General features: G+C 35.3%; 1 protein-coding gene across 1 annotated transcript in view; it reads right to left on the bottom strand.

Moving 5' to 3' along the window:
• Positions 1 to 310: 310 nt before the first annotated feature.
• The window catches only part of SEPTIN7 (septin 7), a 72,111-nt gene continuing 53,053 nt past the window's right edge, over positions 311 to 19,368 (bottom strand). Inside the window, exons 10-13 of the mRNA XM_049893284.1 lie at positions 15,795 to 15,920; positions 6,080 to 6,215; positions 2,474 to 2,613; positions 311 to 1,224 (exon numbers count right to left, since the gene is read on the bottom strand). Coding sequence (XP_049749241.1) covers positions 1,185 to 1,224; positions 2,474 to 2,613; positions 6,080 to 6,215; positions 15,795 to 15,920 — 442 coding nt within the window. The 3' untranslated portion in view covers positions 311 to 1,184. The remainder of the gene's footprint in view (positions 1,225 to 2,473; positions 2,614 to 6,079; positions 6,216 to 15,794; positions 15,921 to 19,368) is intronic.

Raw genomic sequence — 19,368 nt, 5'->3', positions numbered from 1 at the left:
ACTAGAAAACGAGTTCATATTCTAAATGAAAACACACAAAAGACAGGAGTGATAATGTGAGGGAGGCAACAGAAATGGTAAAGTGGGGGAGGCAAATTCTAGTTGAAAAGTGTCTTCCCAAGCATATTACACTACTTGTGTATCAACTGTAGAATATTTAAGACCTCACAGTCTATTACATCACAACATTGTTTATTATGTGAATTTTTACAATACAAACAAAAAATACAGAAATGCAATATATGGATACAGCTAAATGCAGAACGGTGACTTTTTTTCTCTTTAAGAGGCCATGATTCCCATTTCTAGTAAAATAAAGAGACTGCACATAGGTAGAAACAGGTTGGTCGTTAGCTTCACAATTTTGCCTAGAAAGGATCTATAAATGCATTTCCCCCCCTGCTACTTACCATAGAGTGTAAAAAGGGAGTTAAAGGAAGTTTCCTTGTCGGTTCCTACCATATGAAAGATGCTATATCCTATTTTAGCAGGGCCAATATATGGAAAATATCTAAATTAAACGTTATTACAAAAATGAAGCAGTAATGAGATTCTGGCTAAAGAGGGTACTAAATGAGAATAATATATATTTAAAGAATCCAAAACAAACAAACAAAAAATGGTTGTTATAAAAAAGCTCTAGGTGCATTGTAAGCATATAGGTTTTTTTTTCCATGTGTATTTTTAAACAATGGAAGTGTCAAAAATAGGGTCAACTGTGTTAGACTAAATTACATTATTGTATACGTTGCACTGAATGGGACTTCTGTATTATAATTATCAGAGAGAAGCATAGTTTGCATCATATTATGGCAATTTCTCCTCAGTGAGAACCTCCCGGAGTCCTTTTATTCTGGAATATCCTGTAAACAATCAAACCACCAGAACATGATTGTACAACAGTGAAATGTTCTCTTGCATTAAATTGAAACATCTGTTTAATAAAAAAAAAAAAAAGTAGGAAAGGTACTTAGAGCTGTCACTAAGTACACAATAACCCTAGACAATTCAAGGCATCTTAATCTCCATCAAGAACAACAACAAAAAAATAATAATTTTTGTCATGCTGTTAAATCCATCATTATGGATAAAACTGGTGCAAATTGGTCAAACGGATCCAACAAACACTGATGTCCAAGCTGGCATATTGGCAACTAATACGTAACTGGTGGTCAATAGAGGGTTTAAAAGATCTTCCCTTTCTTCTTGTTCTTTTCCAAAGTTCTAAATGATTAAAGAAAAACAAGACGAGTGACCATGTTATAAAATATTACAGATAACATATGAATAGCTAACCCAACTGTGCTGGAGTTTAAAACACCATATTTTTTCATTTTAAAAATTACAAGATTTAGAAGTGACTGACGAGGATAATACTTGTCTATAGTAAGTATTTTCTTAGACAATAAAATACTTGCCAAAACTTCAGGATAAGCAGTAAAAAATATAGCAAAATCTCATTTTTAATATACAAGGACAATTCTTCTCACGTGGAACAACAGTGCAAACTGAAATAGATCAACTGACACCAAATAGGGTACCTGTTTCTCCTACTGTCGCCTGTATCCTGAAACACATTTGCTTTTACAAATATATTTTCCTCTTCTTTGGGGAAAAAGTTAATAGTAGTATTATAGAACAACTGCTTAATCTTGAAAAGGTTTAGCAATAAAGGTAAACTACAGAATTCTTAGAGTGATGTAACTTTTCAGTTTTAAATGGGACTAAAGAGTCCAAGGAAACCCTGGTTAAGTGCTATAGCTGCTAACCAAGAGGCTGGCAGTTCAAATCTGCCAGGCGCTCCTTGGAAACTCTATGGGGCAGTTCTACTCTGTCCTATAGGGTCCCTATGAGTCGGAATTGACTCGACGGCAGTGGGTTTGGTTTTGGAATGAGTCAAAACTGACTCGACGGCAAGGGGTTTGATTTTTTTTTTTTTGAATAAGGAAGAAAAAAATCCAAAACACAAATATTGAGTTTTGTATAAATTAAGAGGGAGTAACTGGCAAAGCTACAGTAGAAATTAGATATATAAAATTTTATTTTAAAGGTATCCTAAGGAAATAACACAATTAAAACACACCCCAAATGTATAAAAGATCTTGTAGTAGTGTTCTCTATGTTTGCCCCAAACTGAAAACAACCATTATGTCTAACAATTGGAGGTAGAGAACAATAAATCAATTATGGTTAAGTCAACTGAGACAATGCTATGAAGCTAAATTATAATTAAGAAGTTAGTAACTAGTCATGAAAAATGTTTATAGTGAAAAAATAGTTAAAGTACACAAATTGCATCCATCCACATGAAAAGATTCATCCATAAAAATAATTGTTTGGGATGTATGATAATGGGTGATTGATGGTTTTTAAAATTGTTATTGTAAATGTGTTTTTTTTTTTAACAGTAAATAGGAAAACAATTCTTTAAAAAATTAACGAATGAATTTCTTAGGAATCTGGTATTAGTTACCTCGAAGAGTTCTGTTGTTCTAATATACGCTGTTGAGCTTCCCAGTTTGCTTTCTCATCCTCAAACTGACGACGTTTTTCTTCTAATTCTTTGTGCTGTGCTTCCAAATTCTTTTTCATTTGCTCATGACGTCGCTGGAGCTAAATCACGAAAGGAAATAGCATAATACATAAAATAAAACCTTAAAAAAAAAACAGGAACAGAAGTGTGTTTCATCCAGGCAGGATAGGTATCCTAATGTTAAAAAGCATAAACTTTAAGTCCTAGTGTTATAAATTAAGAATATCACCTGGAAAGCACCGTCTAGGATTCCTTCTACATATTACCTGCCTCCCAAAAAGCCAGTGACCCAAGAGAATAATCTTGGGAAACAGAAAAAAAAAAAGTGTAACAAACTTGAGTTGTGTAGCACTTTAAAATGGAGATATATTATCTCTCCTTTTTTTTTTTACTCACAAGCATGTTGGAGGAGGGGCAGGGAAGACTTCACTGTTCCCACTGTACGGATGAGGAAACAGTTGCAGAGTTTAAGTGACTTGCCCAAGATAACTAGCAAGTTAAGTGTCAAAACCAGGACTTGAACCTATGTCTCCTAATTCCATGTTCAGAAAGCTGAGACAGGGTGGGAAACAAGCAGGTAATTAAGAACATAAGAGCTCTGAGATCACTACGTCCGCTGATTCTTGTAAAGCAGTCGTTCTCAAAGGTTGAGTCTTCATACAAATCACCTGGGAGGGCTGTTAAAAAAATAGACTACTGAGCCTCATCCCACACATCCTGAATCAGAATTTCTGGGTTTTAAATCTAGTAATCTATATTTTCAACAAACCCAGTGGTCCTAATGCAGGTGGTCCTTCCTACAGTGAGAAACAATGCTGGAAAGGATGCTAGCTGAGAGGTGGGCAACGCTCCTGCAGAGGAACTGCAGAACCAAAGGGGTTAGGTCTAGTGGATCATTACGTAAATAATTTCACTTAGACACGAATCAATCTTTCTGCAGAAAAACTGAGGTGCCATCTTTCTGATAGCAGCAAACAGGTTACTAAGAAACTATCAATAAAGAGGAACATTAAAAAAAAAAATCCAAGGGAGCCATAAGCACACCACTCACAACAGTGGTTACTGCCAGGAAGGAGAGAGAGGGATACAATGGGCACCCAGGGTCGGCTCACAGGTGCTGTCTTCTCTAAAATCATGCACATACACATAATTTTTCTGTTAATTACATACAAATAAAAGTACAGGTCACAATTCCTCACACCAAGAAACCCTTGGAGTCAGATGTGTTTTGAAGTTCAGAATTTTTCAGATTTTAGAAAGGCAATGCTATTCAGAAAGGTGTAGTATGTATTACAGTTTACAAAACACCTCCCAGGCTGTCTGGGGCAGCACCTGTGATCAAAACATTATTACTTTTCAGTAATATGTAAATATTCACATTAAGGGAGACAAAGACTATTAGTTCATGTCAGGTTTTACAGTTTTCAGAGATTTTTAGATTTTGAAATTGTGGATGAAGGACTGTGGGCCTCGTCTAGTGAGTAAGACCAAACTTAAAACCTTAGACTAACGGGGGTTCAATGCTGGCTCTCAGCAGCTATACAGCACTGACCAAGTTATTTTATCCTTCCTCTCATCTATAAAAGGGAGCTCCACCTCACAGGGCTATGGTGTGAACTAACTGACATAATCCATGAGAGATGCTGAGTGCCATGCTGACACACCGTAAGCACTTACAGCACATTATCAGCTATGTTACTGGTGCTCTTGTTTGCTATTAAAGCATTTCCCAAGCTGGTACTCCACGGTACACCGTGCTCCCTGATACTATCTGTGGCCCAAGCAAATAAATCCACAGAAATGAATTTCAGAAAAAAATTGTATTAAGCAAGGTTAAATGGGTTTCTTAACCTACATAAATACTTTACATATTGTGAGGGGCTCTGGTGGCACAGTAGTTAAGAACTCGGCTGCTAACCAAAAGGCTGCCAGTATGAATACACCAGCTGCTCCTTGGAAATCCTAAGGGGCAGTTCTACTCTGTCCCATAGTGTTGCTATAAGTTGGAATCAACTCAGTGGCAACGGGGGTTGCCTTTTTTTTTTAAAATACTGTAATGCTTTCCAAACATCACACCTAGCATGTTGGTAAGGGACAGGGTTCTACTAAGCAAGAGGAACCTGGAATGGGCATGTTTAGTAAGATAAAGCTTAGAGTATTAGGGGGATCTTGGCCCAGATCATTTCATAGGTTCTTTGAACGCTGAGTCCATCCTTCAATGAGTTACTTACTCAAAACTCTGTTTTCACCATTCTCAGTAATCATTACACTTTGAAAGGTTCTTTGGCTACAGTTTCACAATTATTGTTTATAATATTTACTCTTTAGGAGCAGACCCTAACATATGTTTACAGCAAAATAAGTTAAAGTACTTCTAGATTTTCAATGGAATCTAAATGTGGAGATACCGAATGCAGCTGACTCTTGATTGGTCGTTGTTTTTAACCATTATCTTCTGACATGAATTTTCTAGATTAGTTATTAGTCAAGGGATAGAGACTCAAATGGATAGATACAATAAAAGTCTGAAAAATAAAAAAGAGTAAATTCCATATGCCTGTTGGATTAGACCCATGACAAATATAACAACAGTGAGAAGTTTTTACAAAAAATTACAAGAAAGGCTCAGTAATTTAGGAGAAATTTGACACAGAATAAAAACATTTCCTCAAAATTACTGAATACGTTACTCCATGCATTCTGTCTAGTCAATGGATTAGAGTACTCTTAGTCACACATTTAGTTTCAGTGTATTATGCAGTAATTACAGAACAAATGAGGTCAACTGTCTGGATTTAACAGAATAGATCTGACTCCTTTTAATATATTTAGATACAAATTATTATTTCTTTAGTAAAACCACATAAAACATAGGGATTTCACTGGATTTTATCCTTCAAGGTTGTTTTAAGAATATTTCATATATTGTCATACCACATATTTAAAAATAATTTCTAGAACAGTGAAAACAAACCTATGTAGAAAAAACTTTCTCATCACCTGTTGAAGGAACTATCTGCAGAGGGGTTTCAAGACAGTAGATATGTTTGCTAGGATGCTTTATGACTACGCTGCCTAATGTAACACTGGGAATTATTTTGGCACTATATATAAATAAGTCTGGGTTTATTATCATTTATTCTAAGACTAGTTTTTATTTTCATATACATCCAAAACTCTGCTTTTTAGTTTTCTTATACCTTGTATATGGAATGGCTTTAATTTTACTTCTCGTAACTCAAACTTGCTCATTATAACTATGACTCATATTATTATAAGTATTCTGACTACTTTCTTACATCTTCCTATCTAGTATCTTATGCCCAAGCACTTACATATTGAAGTATATACTATTGTATTAAAAACATAGCCCTTGCTTTTATTTCGCCATTCTACTACATTAGAGTACTACATTTCTTTAAAATAATGTATAAAAGGTAGTATTATCTATGAATTTTATTCAAGATAATATTTATTATTTAAAAAAGGAACGCTGTGTCTAATACGGCAGGGAAATCCAAGAGAGAGAAATGTTAGACTGATTACCTCTGCTTCAGAGTCCTTCAATTTTTGAACTTTTTCTTTGACCTTCATTTCAAACACCTGCTCCATCTCCATCTCCATCTTCTTCATCTTGGCTACATGCTCCCTTCTTTCTTCTTCCATTTGTGCCAGAGGGCTCCTGTCATGTTTAGTAAAGGCAATCATTAAACGTCTGAAAATGAAAAATCTGAAAATCTGTTTCAGATTTTCAGAGTAATACGCTACATCCCACTCATAAATTCTCTTTTTTCAAAGCAAGTTTCAAAATATTACCAGCTCTGACACCCTCTTAAATGACACAGAATACAGATTTTAAGTTTATGTATAAATGGGCTAAAATTTTTGAAACTTTAAAATTTCTAAATATACTTATAATCTAGAACTTCCATGAGGTTTCGTACCTGAACTTGGATAGCTAGGGAATACATAGCTATGAAAAAAAGACGTAAATAACAAAGGCAACTGTTAGTAGGATGTTTCTATAAACCCAAGGCATGTTAAAATGACATACAAAAGAAACAGTAAAAGGAAAACTGAAAGGAAACATTCCCAAAATACAGTTGAAATGAAAAATTAGAAGAAAATTACTTAATTTCATACTTTGTTTAAATAATATTTAATTTGGAGGAAAAAACAATTTAGTTCATGAAGTTAATACATACAGAATATTTTTAGTTCTTCTAAAATTCCAAGTACTACAATCTCTTCTTCTAAGACAACTATTTATACCACAATTTAATAATAATTCAAACTTATTTTAGAAATTGATATGCTGGAACTACCAGTCAATATCTAGAGCATTTTTCACTTACATATAAAGAATATTTTCAGGCCCCTTATGATAACTTTAAGGAGCGCTGGTGGCGCAGTGATTAAAAGTGCTTGGCTGCTAACTGAAAGATCAGCGGCTCGAACCCACTCACCGTTCCAAGGGCAAAAGATACGGCAGTCTGCTCCTGTGAAGATTACAGCCTTAAAAATACTATGGGGCAGTTCTACTCTGCCCTATAGGGCTGCTATGAGTGGAATCAACTCAATGGCAATGAGTTTGACTTAGGTTTGGTATGCTAACTTAAATGCCTTGCAAATTCATTCCACTTTATTTCATTGTCTTAAGTTATAAAGATGTTAAGTGATTAAAAAACAACACCATCACATTAAAGATAATCAGAAGCAAATAAATGTTTTGATAGCTATTCATTTTTAAAATATCAGAAAATAAACAGAAGCAGAGTTAAATAAAAAATAGTTCACTCCATTGACAGTAAAGGTCCACAGGCTCAAATCCTGACACAATGTGTTCAAAATTTTCATGTCAAGAAGTATTTACAGTTGAACTCTATTTTAAGGCTAGTATACTTGTAGACACAAATGAATGTCAAAGTATAAGTACCCTACTATAGTCCCCGAGTAAAAAGAAAAATGAGCTCTGTGGCTTTGAGAGTCTTTGAAAACTATTCCACACACTGGGAGTATTTTAAAAGAAGCAAGCCCTTCTCTGGATTTATTGATAAAGCATGTTTATTTTGCTTCTACAAAAACGGGCTGTGACCATTGAATTATATACCTTAAGTGAGTAAATTTTAATCTCAATAAAGCAATTTTAAAATAAGGAAAAAATTAACTCATGGCTTAAAAACAAAAACCAGGCCTTGGATTTTACCCATAACTTCAAAGGCTAGTAACTTTAACTCTATTTGACATATTCTGATTGTGGTGGCTTCTTTCCTTATTAGTCGACCTGTACCCGGCAATCACAGCCGCCTTCTTCCCTATCAAGGAGGACGAAAAGACAGTTTAGCTGAAAACTATCCAGCAAAAGTGAAGAGGCGGAAACTGGCTATCAATATGTTATGAGAAATTTTTCTTAGCAAATAAGGACAAAGATGTGATATACTAGTGTGATCAAGATAATCTGTTTTTGTAATTAGTGTAAATTGAAATAAAATGTTACTTAACTCAAGAATGTTTCCTCACCAAAAGAAAACTTACTTCTACAGACAAATCTGCATGTTTGACCAATATAGCAATTAATCAGAAGATCTAAACTTGAAACACAAAACCAGACATGTTAGCTTAGAGTAAGAACTTGAATTCAAAAAGTGAAGTCAATTGAAACAGCAAATTTTCAAGTGTAAATGTCATTATTTGGTTAGAAGCTGATGAAATCATCCTTAATAATATATTCCTCATATTTATGTCAGGTGCTTTTAATATAGGGGCCTCAGGCAGAGAGTCTGGGAATGCCTGAGACTACTCTCAAATGTATGCTCTGTGTGTACATTTTTCCAGTGAGAGCGTCCAAAGCTTTTGCTGGATTTTCGATTTTCCCTCCCCTCAAACTTTTAGGCCTGTAAAAAAGAAGTAATCTAACTGCTTTTGAATTAATAGTCTTGAATAGTTGAATGTGTGTATTTGATCATCTTAGATTATCAAGAAAATACTACTGCCCTGGTGGCAACGGTCTTGTAAAAATTACTTGACTCCTGAACAAATCAACTGACATTCAAAGTATTAAAAGAAAATGTTCACACATATCTAACATGCATTTTTGAAGCCTCTCACCAATTAACATGACTTTTTAGATCTCTCAATTTTGAATTAGCAGAATACTTCTAGTTGCCTTTATTAAGGGGAAAGTTAAAAAACTACAGAGTAAAATTGTGCATGCAATGTAGAAAACACAGGTAAAATGACCATTTTTTACTTGTCATCACATTTAGTGTTATTTTTCTTCCAAGTAAAGCTTTTTTATTAGATGCCTGGAAAAACCATTTAATTTATATCATGTCTGCCTGCTTTTTAACAGTAAAACTCTTCACTGCACACTTAGATCCTAAAAGCTTATAAATGTGTCTGGGAAATTAAGAGCAATCCAGCCAAAGAAATTAAAAGGCCTAATAAAAGAAAAAAAGCCTGTAACATAATTGGAATAAATCCCCAAAGATATAACTTAGACACCATCCAAGCTATCACATGACTCACCATTTCATGTGACCTAGTAAGGTTCTACTGTGGCCATATTACATGACCCACATTTGCAGTGTAATGGAAAAAAAAAAAAAAAAAAAATTGAAGACAACCGTATTTTATTGAAATTGTGTGGTCTTTCCTGAAGAACAAATTAAACAAGTATTTTTACATACTTTTGCTCCAGTGGTTTGGTAAGTCACCATGTATACAGACATATAGCAATTTCCATAAAAAATTTTTCAAAGTAATTTCATTTAAACAAATTTCAAAGACCGATAAAAATTTCCTAAAAGTATGGGAGAAAACAGAGTTGCCAGTGCTTTATTTTGCCAAGTGACAGCATTAAAACCAAACATAAAACAAACCCCAGCTACTATCACTATATTTTTATGAAAGGGCTTTTGAACAAAGAGTAAAAAATCATAACTGAATAAATTTAATTTTTTTTATCTTTTGAAATTTTACAAAATTAGCCTTATTTCTCTTTAGTGAGAAGTCAGTCATTTATCAAAGGAGTTCTGAGGATCAGCCTTTGAAAACCTGCGTTTCTAATCATTTAGACTCCATTACCTTGAGTTAGTTCCAACTCATAGCAGCCCTACAAGACAGAGGAGAGCTGCACCATAGGGTTTCCAAGGCTGTGCTCTTTGCGGAAGCAGACTGCCACATCTTTCTGCTGTGGAGTTCAAACTGTTAATCTTTCTGTTAGCAGCCAAGCACTTTAACCACTGTACCATCAGGGCTCCTTTATAGCAACTTAAGTTACCCATAAAGAAAGTTCTCCCAAGAATACAGAATGGAGAAGACTACAGTTAACAGGAAAATAAATTAACTAGCACATGGGCAAGAGGTAATTGAAAGGATCTGTCCCAAACTCAGAGCAAGACATGGTCATAATTGGTATGACAGAATATCAATTGACACCCAAAGACCAATAACAGTTCAGAAAAGAGTCACCAATAAAATGTGACTTTTCTGTAAAGGGTACAGGTAAGACCCATGGAAGAGGAAGCAGATAAAACTGTAAGAAGCAGATTTAACAAAAAAAAGGATAGTCCTATCTGCCTCAGTACTTTCTTTAAGAGATCAACAATCTAGATACAACCACCTCTTCTCCCCTTCCCTTTAAAGCCTCTTATTGAATCTTCTTTGATCTAGGACATGGCCTCCCTTTATGTTGCTCCCGACCACCCTCCACACTCCATACAGGAGTCGGCAAGACACACGCTCCCTGAGGATTTAAGAAATACTTAAAACAGATGAACTGATACTTAGCCAAACACAGGTGATACCTGAATAGCTGCTGAGAACAGTACCCACTTCTCCACACTCTGGCCTTGAGACAAATTAGCATCTGACAATGACATAAGCTTGCCTATTTTTCAGATTTAAACCACATAAACAAAATCTTGTTTCAAGTGTTTCCAAAATATATTCTAGAACCAGTAACATTTCATGAAAGGTTCATTTTTAGACATGCAAACCAAATGTTTTTATTTTTAATCCATGGTTCAGTAGACTCTATAGTCTACCCAAAACTATCTTATAAAAGATAAATTAATCTGCTTTTACTATTCAATGTTTAACACTAAAAATTTTTAGCTTATATTCTAAAGCCAAAGTGTACACTGCCACACAAGGGCTAATTTAACTATAAATTCTGAATAGGTGTCTGTGTCTCTGTGTGGGTGTGTGTGTATATATATATATATATAAAACATCACATAATGAAAAAACAGCTCTATTAGCCATTGGTAGGTGAATAAATTATCTTATTATCAATAAGATTCTTTCCCAAATGGTTTGCAGATAGCCTAGTTAGAGACCATTAAAGACAAAAAAAAAATCCACTGCTTCTGAAATACGTATACTAATTTAAAAGGGCCGTAAAAAACCCAAACCCATTGCCATTGAGTTGATCTCGACTCATAGCAACCCTACAGGACAGAGAAGAACTGCCCCATAGGGTTTCCAAGGAGCACTTGATGGATTCGAATTGCCAACCTTTTGGTTAGCAGCTGTAGCTCTTAACCACTATGCCACCAGGGCTTCCTTGGAGATCATAAGCAGTAATTAAAAAAATGATAAATCACCAAAGACTGTCTATAGTTTAGTGGTCTTCAAACTGGGGTCTACATATATACGAAGCATTTAAAGAGTGACCTGCGCACGGGTAGTTCCAAAAGAATCAATTTCCAGATAATCAACTTCCATACAAACTCTGGCCTAAAGTGGTATGCCTTAAAACATCAAAGTTACAGATAGCCATTCTCTTACTTAAAAAAAAGACAGACTTATCCCTCCCTCTCATCCCCCCTTACCTAAGTGACACTTTCCCTAGATATGAAAACTTGCAGGTGACAAAAGAGAAGTCTCCTTCAATGATTACTTGAAAGCATCATAGCATAAACCTGTGGAGTATCTTTATCTCCAGCGTTAAATGGGTTTTTGTTAAGGGCGAGGTGTGGCGTTAGATGTTTACAAGCCTGGTATTTGGGGACACGTTTGAGATGCTCTGAGTTCAAACATACAGTAATGTGGTTGGAGAATTGGTAATTTTTTTTTTATTGTGCTTTAAGTGAAAGTTTACAGCTCAATTTCTCATACAAAAATTTATACACATACTGTTTTGTGACGTTAGTTGTAATCCCCACAACATCACAGCACACTGCCCCTTTCCACCCCAGTTCCCTGTGTCCATCCAACTAGTTCCTGCCTTCTCATCCTGCCTCCGGATAGAAACCGCCCATTTGGTTTGGTATATCTGCTTGAATTAAGAAGCACACTCCTCATGTGTATTATTTTTAGTTTCATAGTCCTGTCTCATCTTTGTCTTAACAGTGGGCTTTGAGAATGGTTTTAGTTCTGGGTTAACAGAGCGTCCAGGGGCCATAGTTTCGGCGGTTCCTTCAGTCTCTGTCAGACCATTAAGTCTAGTCTTTTTACTGAATTTGAGTTTTGTTCCACACTTTTCTCCTGCTCTGTCCAGGACTCTGTTTTATTCCCTGTCAGGGCAGTTGTTAGGGGTAGCCGGGCGCCATCTAGTTTTTCTGGTCTCAGGCTGGTGGAGTCTCTGGTTTACGTGGACCTTTAGTCTCTTGGGCTAATATTCTCCTTACTTCTTTGGTGTTCTTCATTCTCCATTGCTCCAGGCGGGTTGGGATAAATTGATACATTTTGGATGACTGCCTGCAAGCTTTTAGGACCCCAGACACCACTCACAAAAGTGGGATGCAGAAAATTTTAATAAAACTCTAGTTATGCCAACTGACCTAGATATCCCCTGAAACTATGGTCCCCAGGCCCCAACCCCAGGTACCCTATCCCTCAAAGTATTTGGATGTGTTCAGGGAACTTCTTAGCTTTTGTTTTGGTCTGGTTGTGCTGACTTCTCCTGTATCGTGTACTGTTCTTTCCTTCACTGAAGATGATCCTTGTCGACTATCTAGTTAGCGAATTCCCCTTCCCCCACTCCCCACCCTCGTAACCATCAAAGAATGCTTTCTTCTGGTTTTAAACCTTTTCTTGAGTTCTTATAATAGTGGTCTCATACAGTATTTGTCGTTTTGCGACTAATTTCACTCAGCATAATGTCCTCCAGATTCATCCATGTTGTGAGATGTTTTGAGGATTCATCATTGTTCTTTATCGTTGTGTAATATTCCATTGTGTGTATGTACAATAACTTGCTTATCCATTCGTCTGTTGATGGCCACCTAGGCAGTTTCCATCTTTTTGCTATTGTGAACAACGTTGCGATGAACATGGGTGTGCATATGTCTGTTCGTGTGATGGCTTTTATTTCTCTAGGATATATTCCAAGGAGTGGGATTGCTGGATCGTATGATACTTCCACTTCTAGCTTTTTAAGGAAGCACCAAATCACTTTCCAAAGTGGTTATGCCATTTTACATTCCTGCCAGCAGTGCATAAGTGTTCCAGTCTCTCCACAACTTCTTCAACACTTATTATTTTGTGTTTTCTGGATTAGTGCCAGCCTTGCTGGGGTGAGACAGTATCTCATTGTAGTTTTGATTTGCATTTGATTTGGCTAATGACTGTGAGCATTTCCTCATATGTCTGTTAGCTGAGAGTACTGGCAATTTTTGTTACCCCTCCACCTTTATCAAAGGATGCACTGCTCTGGAGGCGAGTCCAAAGACAGTAACATAAAGAGAACATCAGTAAGAAAGTCTAAACCCACACTGATTTTCGTCATATATTTATTCTTTTCAGTTATTCATGTATGTGTCCTTAGCTGTAAAGAAAAGTACGCTTTATCAGCTAAAGCACCATAAGTTGTTGACACTGATTTTTTTTTAATTCAGTTGGAATATTATCTGAGATTGTTAATATTTTCAAGACACATTAAATAAAGCCAATGAACAAAAATTCCAAGTGACTTATCTCAGATTTGGTGTGTATTATTCAACAAGTAGTAAAAATCTAATTTATTAAACCGTATCAAATATTCCAATTATAGCCATTTCCTAATTGGTGTAATCTTCAAAAATGTTTACTTTTCTACTTTCTATTAACAAAACGACAGCTACTGGGTCAACCTGCTTTTTAGAAGTAGAAACTTTCCTTTTTTATTATCTGCATAGGCAAGGTTTGACCATGATTCATCTCATTAAGAGATACATTTCCAATAGAATTCTACTTTTTCTGTTTTTACCTTGGTTATAGTTTAATTCAAGTAATCCAAACAGTAACATTTTGTATACACAGAAGAATTTTTAACAATAGTGTGAGACTTACTATTTTTCTCTGAGTTACCTTGCCATTCAATAGCAGTAATATTCTAATAAAAAAACCAAACCCAGTGCCATCTAGTCGATTCCGACTCACAGCAACCCTATAGGACAGAGTAGAACTCCAATATTCTAATAGCACTACTTAAAAACCTTGTATTTGAAATATGCAAACAAAGAAAATTCTCTGTGTCTAGGACATGAACAAATGTTTTTAAAGAATCAAACATTAAATGCATTTAATGAAAACTATGCAATGTTAATGTATTTGCCGTTAACATACTATAAAATTATCAGTAACTTTAATTGTGTATATTTTTCTTTTAAACAGTTAAAAAATTAATATGCATTTCAAATGGATTAGGATTGTCATGAACAATATTTACTGTAGTGGGTTCTTGTTTTTGAGCTAAATATTAAAGCTGTTCAATATATTGTTAAAAAGAAACGGTAAAGTCTGGCCTGTTTCTCATGCACTGAACCTTATCTCAAATAGGATCTTTTTTGTTTTAAATATTTTTAAAATGGCTGACATGTTAACCATATTACTTTCCAAAAGAGCTGTAGAAAACTCCTCTAAGTCAGTATTTTGCAATGTATGCACTACTGATCACCTCTATCAGAACCACCTAGGGTGCAAATTAAAAATACAAGCCTCCAGGCCCATCCCGTATCTACTGTATCAGAATCTCTTGCCAACGAACCTGGCTTTGTGACAAGCACCCCCAAGTGATCCTTGAAAACAGAAAACCTAAGACTGCATCAATAAAGTCCCTCAAAAAAGCATTATAATTGACTAAGAAGAAATTCAAAGGGTGAGGAGGTTAGGGTCTATATCCAGATATCATTAGGAAATTAAACAGAAAGCTAAATTTAAGGTCAGTTTTAAAAAAGAATTGTTTGCAACTTTGGCAGTGAGTATAATGATTTGTGTGCTTTCTCCTGGAATTTAGGGCCATTGGGAAGACATAACTAAACAAGAAAAAGGGGGCATTTTTATAGTGCATTATAAGAAATGTTGACCAGTATCTTTAAAACTTATTAAATACAGCCTGCTCCTTTGAGAGCTTGTCTTTTTCAGTATTTATATAGATGATCCTTGAGGATTCTATCTCTAATAGCAGGTAACACCTAGCTACCGATGTGCATTGTTAAAGTGGTTTGCCTAATACTTAGGATCTTCAACAATCACAAATAAAGAAAAAATAGGGCACATACACACGGTTACCAAGAACCCTACCATCTAATTCACACAGCTTTCTGACTCATCTCTTTTCCATGCCCGATTGTGAAGCCTTCACAGCTTGAGATACAAGCTTGGTAGGGCAGAGCTACCCCTTGGTAGTGACACCACTCTAAAAACCAACAGAAGAAACCTAAACTCCAGCTTACTCCCTGGAAATATACAATAGGAATAGACAAGGACTACACTCAACAAAATACTTCCCTTGTTTGGTCCTGTCCCTTATTCCTATATAATTTTTTAGTAAAAACTCTGTTATCAAAATGGTTTATTTAAAAAAAAAAAAAAAAAGGACATAGAAAAACAGCTCTAAGTTTAGCTCCTTAAAGAGAATGAAATTACAGGAAAAAAAGTATCTTAACTAGATAAACTAGTTAAGAGATCTCAGTATTAACTTCATTCCTGTCCTTTAAAAAAACTCCTTCGAGTTGCGATGCTGAAGGAGCTGTTTTACTTCTAATTCAGGATCTATTAAATGTGTGGTGTACAGATTACAAAGATGATGGCAAATGACTAGAAGAGAATGTGTGGTTCTTTCACTTTGGAACAGGACCATAAAACAACTTCTTCAAACAAACAGTAAAATATAAAACTACCAAAACAAAGCTCAACAATAAAAATTTCTGCTGTTGTACACAAGCAACATTAGCCAAGTTTTCTGAGTAGCCAGGAGGAATCTGATAAAAATGGAATTTAACAAAATTATTTACCACATAATAATACCTTTTCTGGAGGAAAAAATACTTACTTTGTAAGCTGCCCTTTATTCTTGTTGTTATCAACTCCATTGTAAGTCACAGCTGCCAGTTTTCTGCTTCTGTAGTTCTCATAGTGTACATTATTAGTGACATCTTTCAAGTCCTGCATGTGTGTTCTGTTATAAATAAATACCATGAATTTATTTCTATTAAAAGAACAAAATTTTCTGGCTTATAACAACAGAAGAAAACTCCTAAGGAAGATGGTACTTATCTGTTTTCATTTCCACTCAAAGCAGAGCAAGATAAAATGCGCTAACTTTAAACCAATGGAAATTTAGGCTTCAAATGAGATTTCAAGAGCCAAAAATCCCACAATGAGGTTACTAAAGAATGACCTTTCCACAGAACAGTATTTTTAATAGTATATATCTGATTTTATTCAAGAAGGGACAGAGGTACTACTGAAGCTAATATAATCTATAAGAAATTGCTGTTCTTTTAGCAATAGTAATGTCTGATTTTTTACAAAGGAAACACTTAGCAACACTTTAGATCATAGATCAAGTTAGAGGCAAACTGGGAAATTTTAATTAAGAGTAAATTTCTTTTTATTCAGACTGTCCAGCGAATGTGGTATTTTGGTTAAATTTTTGCTCACAGTTAGCATTTATATCAGATACACATGAGATAAACTATCAAGAATATGACTTCATTATTCCTTAATGATATACTATAAAAAAAACAGTAGTTTATATCATTCAATTCTCTCATTTCTCATCATCCATTCCAATTTTAACTTCATGCAGCTGCCATCTTTCATCTTTCACTTCCACCATTTTAACAAAACTCCCTTCCAGCAGACAAATATAAAGGTGTATTCTCTTTTCATTCTTCCAGATCTCCTGAAAACATTTACCATTACTTCACAATCCAGCTTCTTGAAGTCCTCTGTCCCTTTGTGAACAGAGTGTAATACTGTGTTACTCGAATTCATCTCCTATCATCTGGCGATTCCATGCAGTTCTGATGGCTTATTCTCCCTGGTCTTAAGTCTGTGTTCTTCAAGGCTTATCTCCCTTTATACTTATCTGTTGAGGAACTCACACTCTTATGGCCACAACAGTCTTCTGAGTGCCGAACAGTTACATCTAAAGCTCTCCCATTCTCCCTTCAGTCATGTTGGGCAGATCCCTATGCCAAGCACATCCCCTTGGTTGAGACTGAATGGCTCTTGCTAATTTGTTACTGCCTCTCCAATTTTAAGAGCCTAACTTTGGGAGTCCTCTTCCCTGCCTTGAAGCCAAGCCCTCCCAATCCATGACGATCTTCTCCTTGGCTGTCACTCATTCTTTTTTGTACCAGTATATATATATATATACACACACACACATATATAGGTGACATATTATCTCCTCAATTATATTGTAAGCTCCTTGTCATAAGGAACATATCATTATATTTTGTACTCTTACTACAGAGAAAAAATAATAGGCCTTTAAAAAAAAAGTTGGTAACTAAAAACAGGCTGAGATATGACAAACACTGTTGATTTTTTGTAATAAATTGCAGTTAATAGTTTCTCTAAGTAAAAAACAAAAACCCATGCCCATATAAAGCAATATTTTTGAAATTTCCATTATTGTATCATATGACATTACTGTATCATTAAAAAGTCATTAAACGACCTGGGAAAGAGTGCTTAGTAGCAGAAATACAAGATGTGTTGAGTAACAATAAGGCAAACGTACTCATTAAGTATTAAGCTACTTTTGTTGACATCTTAACATTTTCGATAATGGAAGATTTTCTCTTTCACTAAAATAATCTTTATGATTCCTAGTTCTGATTTTTTGAGGATACAAAATCTATATTTTCATTTAAATATACCTTACTTTATCCTTTTAAGATTCAACCTACTCCTTTACCCTTAAAAAATGTGATAATTAGTAATAGATTTCTCTACAATTTCAAGAATTTATACTTCTTTCCATTTCCCACTGCTCGGGTCGTAACACTCTTCTTTTCCTTCCCTGTTTGATTTCTGCAGCTCCCATGCCTACACCCTGGAAGTACTTCTATCAAGTTTTTATCCCTTTCCACCATTTTCCCAGATTTGCCTATTAGCAGCCAGTTCCCTTAATCGGCTACATGATACTTCTTTGACCTTGAGGCTTTCTTAGAAGCAACCACTGTCCCTAACTTTCACCTGCAAAAAAGGCTGAATACTTGAGGTTTATCTGGCACCTTTATACTGATCCCGCCTTCCTCCAACTATTTATTAAATATACCTTAGGTGCTTGTTCCTTAAAGATAAGTTATAGTAAATACATATTTTCTCATTTCTTCTCCAAATTTAAAAGGATAAACAATAATTTGTCTCTATGCTTTTCATCTCAAAAGTATAATATTTTTCTTTTTAAAGATAGTTTGCTTCTTTAAATATAAAAATTTTAAATGAAAAATTATGATAAGCAAAAAAGTAACACCATCTAGGATAAATGAACATTTATGCTTTAGGAAAAAAAATAGAGAAACAAATGTGCTACAGTTAATTTAACAAATAAATGCATTTTCATAAAGTAAAATTACCCAAACATGCTTACACCTCAGGGAGCTGAATCCAATGTTCTCATCTTAGTCATTAACAGAAATGACTCAATTCCAATCTCACAAATGAACATCATTCAAGGATTGCATTTATCCTAATTCAAATTACAACAACTATTTCCATGAATTTTTCCCTATTTGGCCAACTCTATAATAACCCCCCTACTGTGAATTCCTTTAGTGTAGTTACCTGTATCACATCGGCACGTATCTGGTTATGTATTACATACCTGTTAGGAACTGAATTGTGTCCCCCCAAAATATGTGCTGTAAATACTAACTTCTATGCCTGTGGTTATAAACCCATTTGGCAATGGGTTGTCTTTAATGAGACAGGATTAGTGTAGGGTGTGTCTTGAGTCAATCTCTTCTGAGATATAAGAGACTGAACAAGCATGAAAGAAGCAGAGATAGGGATGAGCTATGCCAAGCCACATGAAGACTGCCTAGGAGCAGAAGACTGCCTAGTCTCTCAAAAGAGACTAGGAACTTCCTCGAGAGCTGACAGAGAAAGCTTTGCCCTAGAGCTGGCACCCTGAATTTGGACTTCTAGCCTCCTAAACTGTAGAAAATAAATGTTTCTTAAAGCCACTCACATGCAGTATTTCTGCTATAGCAGTACTAGATAACAAAATTTGGTACTAGAAGAGTGGGATGCTACTCTAACAGACACCTAAAATGTAGAAGCAGTTTTGTAATTGGGTAATGGGTAGAGGCTGGAAAAGTTTTAAGGTGCCTAATAGTAAAAGGAAAACTCTGGTGGTGTGGTGGTAAAGAGCTACGGCTGCTAACCAAAAGGTCAGCAGTTCAAATCTACCAGATGCTCCTTGCAAACTGTATGGGGCAGTTCCACTCTGTCCTACAGGGTTGCTATGAGTCAGAATCGACTCGACAGCAACAGGTTTGGAATAGAAAAAGCCTAGATTACCTTGAAGTGACTGCTGGTAGAATTATGGATATCAAAGTTAATTCTTGTGAGGGCTCAGAAGGAAGTGTGGAGACCTATAGAGAAAG

Source organism: Elephas maximus, chromosome 8 (assembly GCF_024166365.1).
Source record: "Elephas maximus indicus isolate mEleMax1 chromosome 8, mEleMax1 primary haplotype, whole genome shotgun sequence".
In the NCBI taxonomy this organism is placed as follows: Eukaryota; Metazoa; Chordata; class Mammalia; order Proboscidea; family Elephantidae; genus Elephas; species Elephas maximus.
The sequence above is the reverse complement of the archived record's forward strand: the minus strand, read 5'-3'. Positions and strand labels throughout refer to the sequence as shown.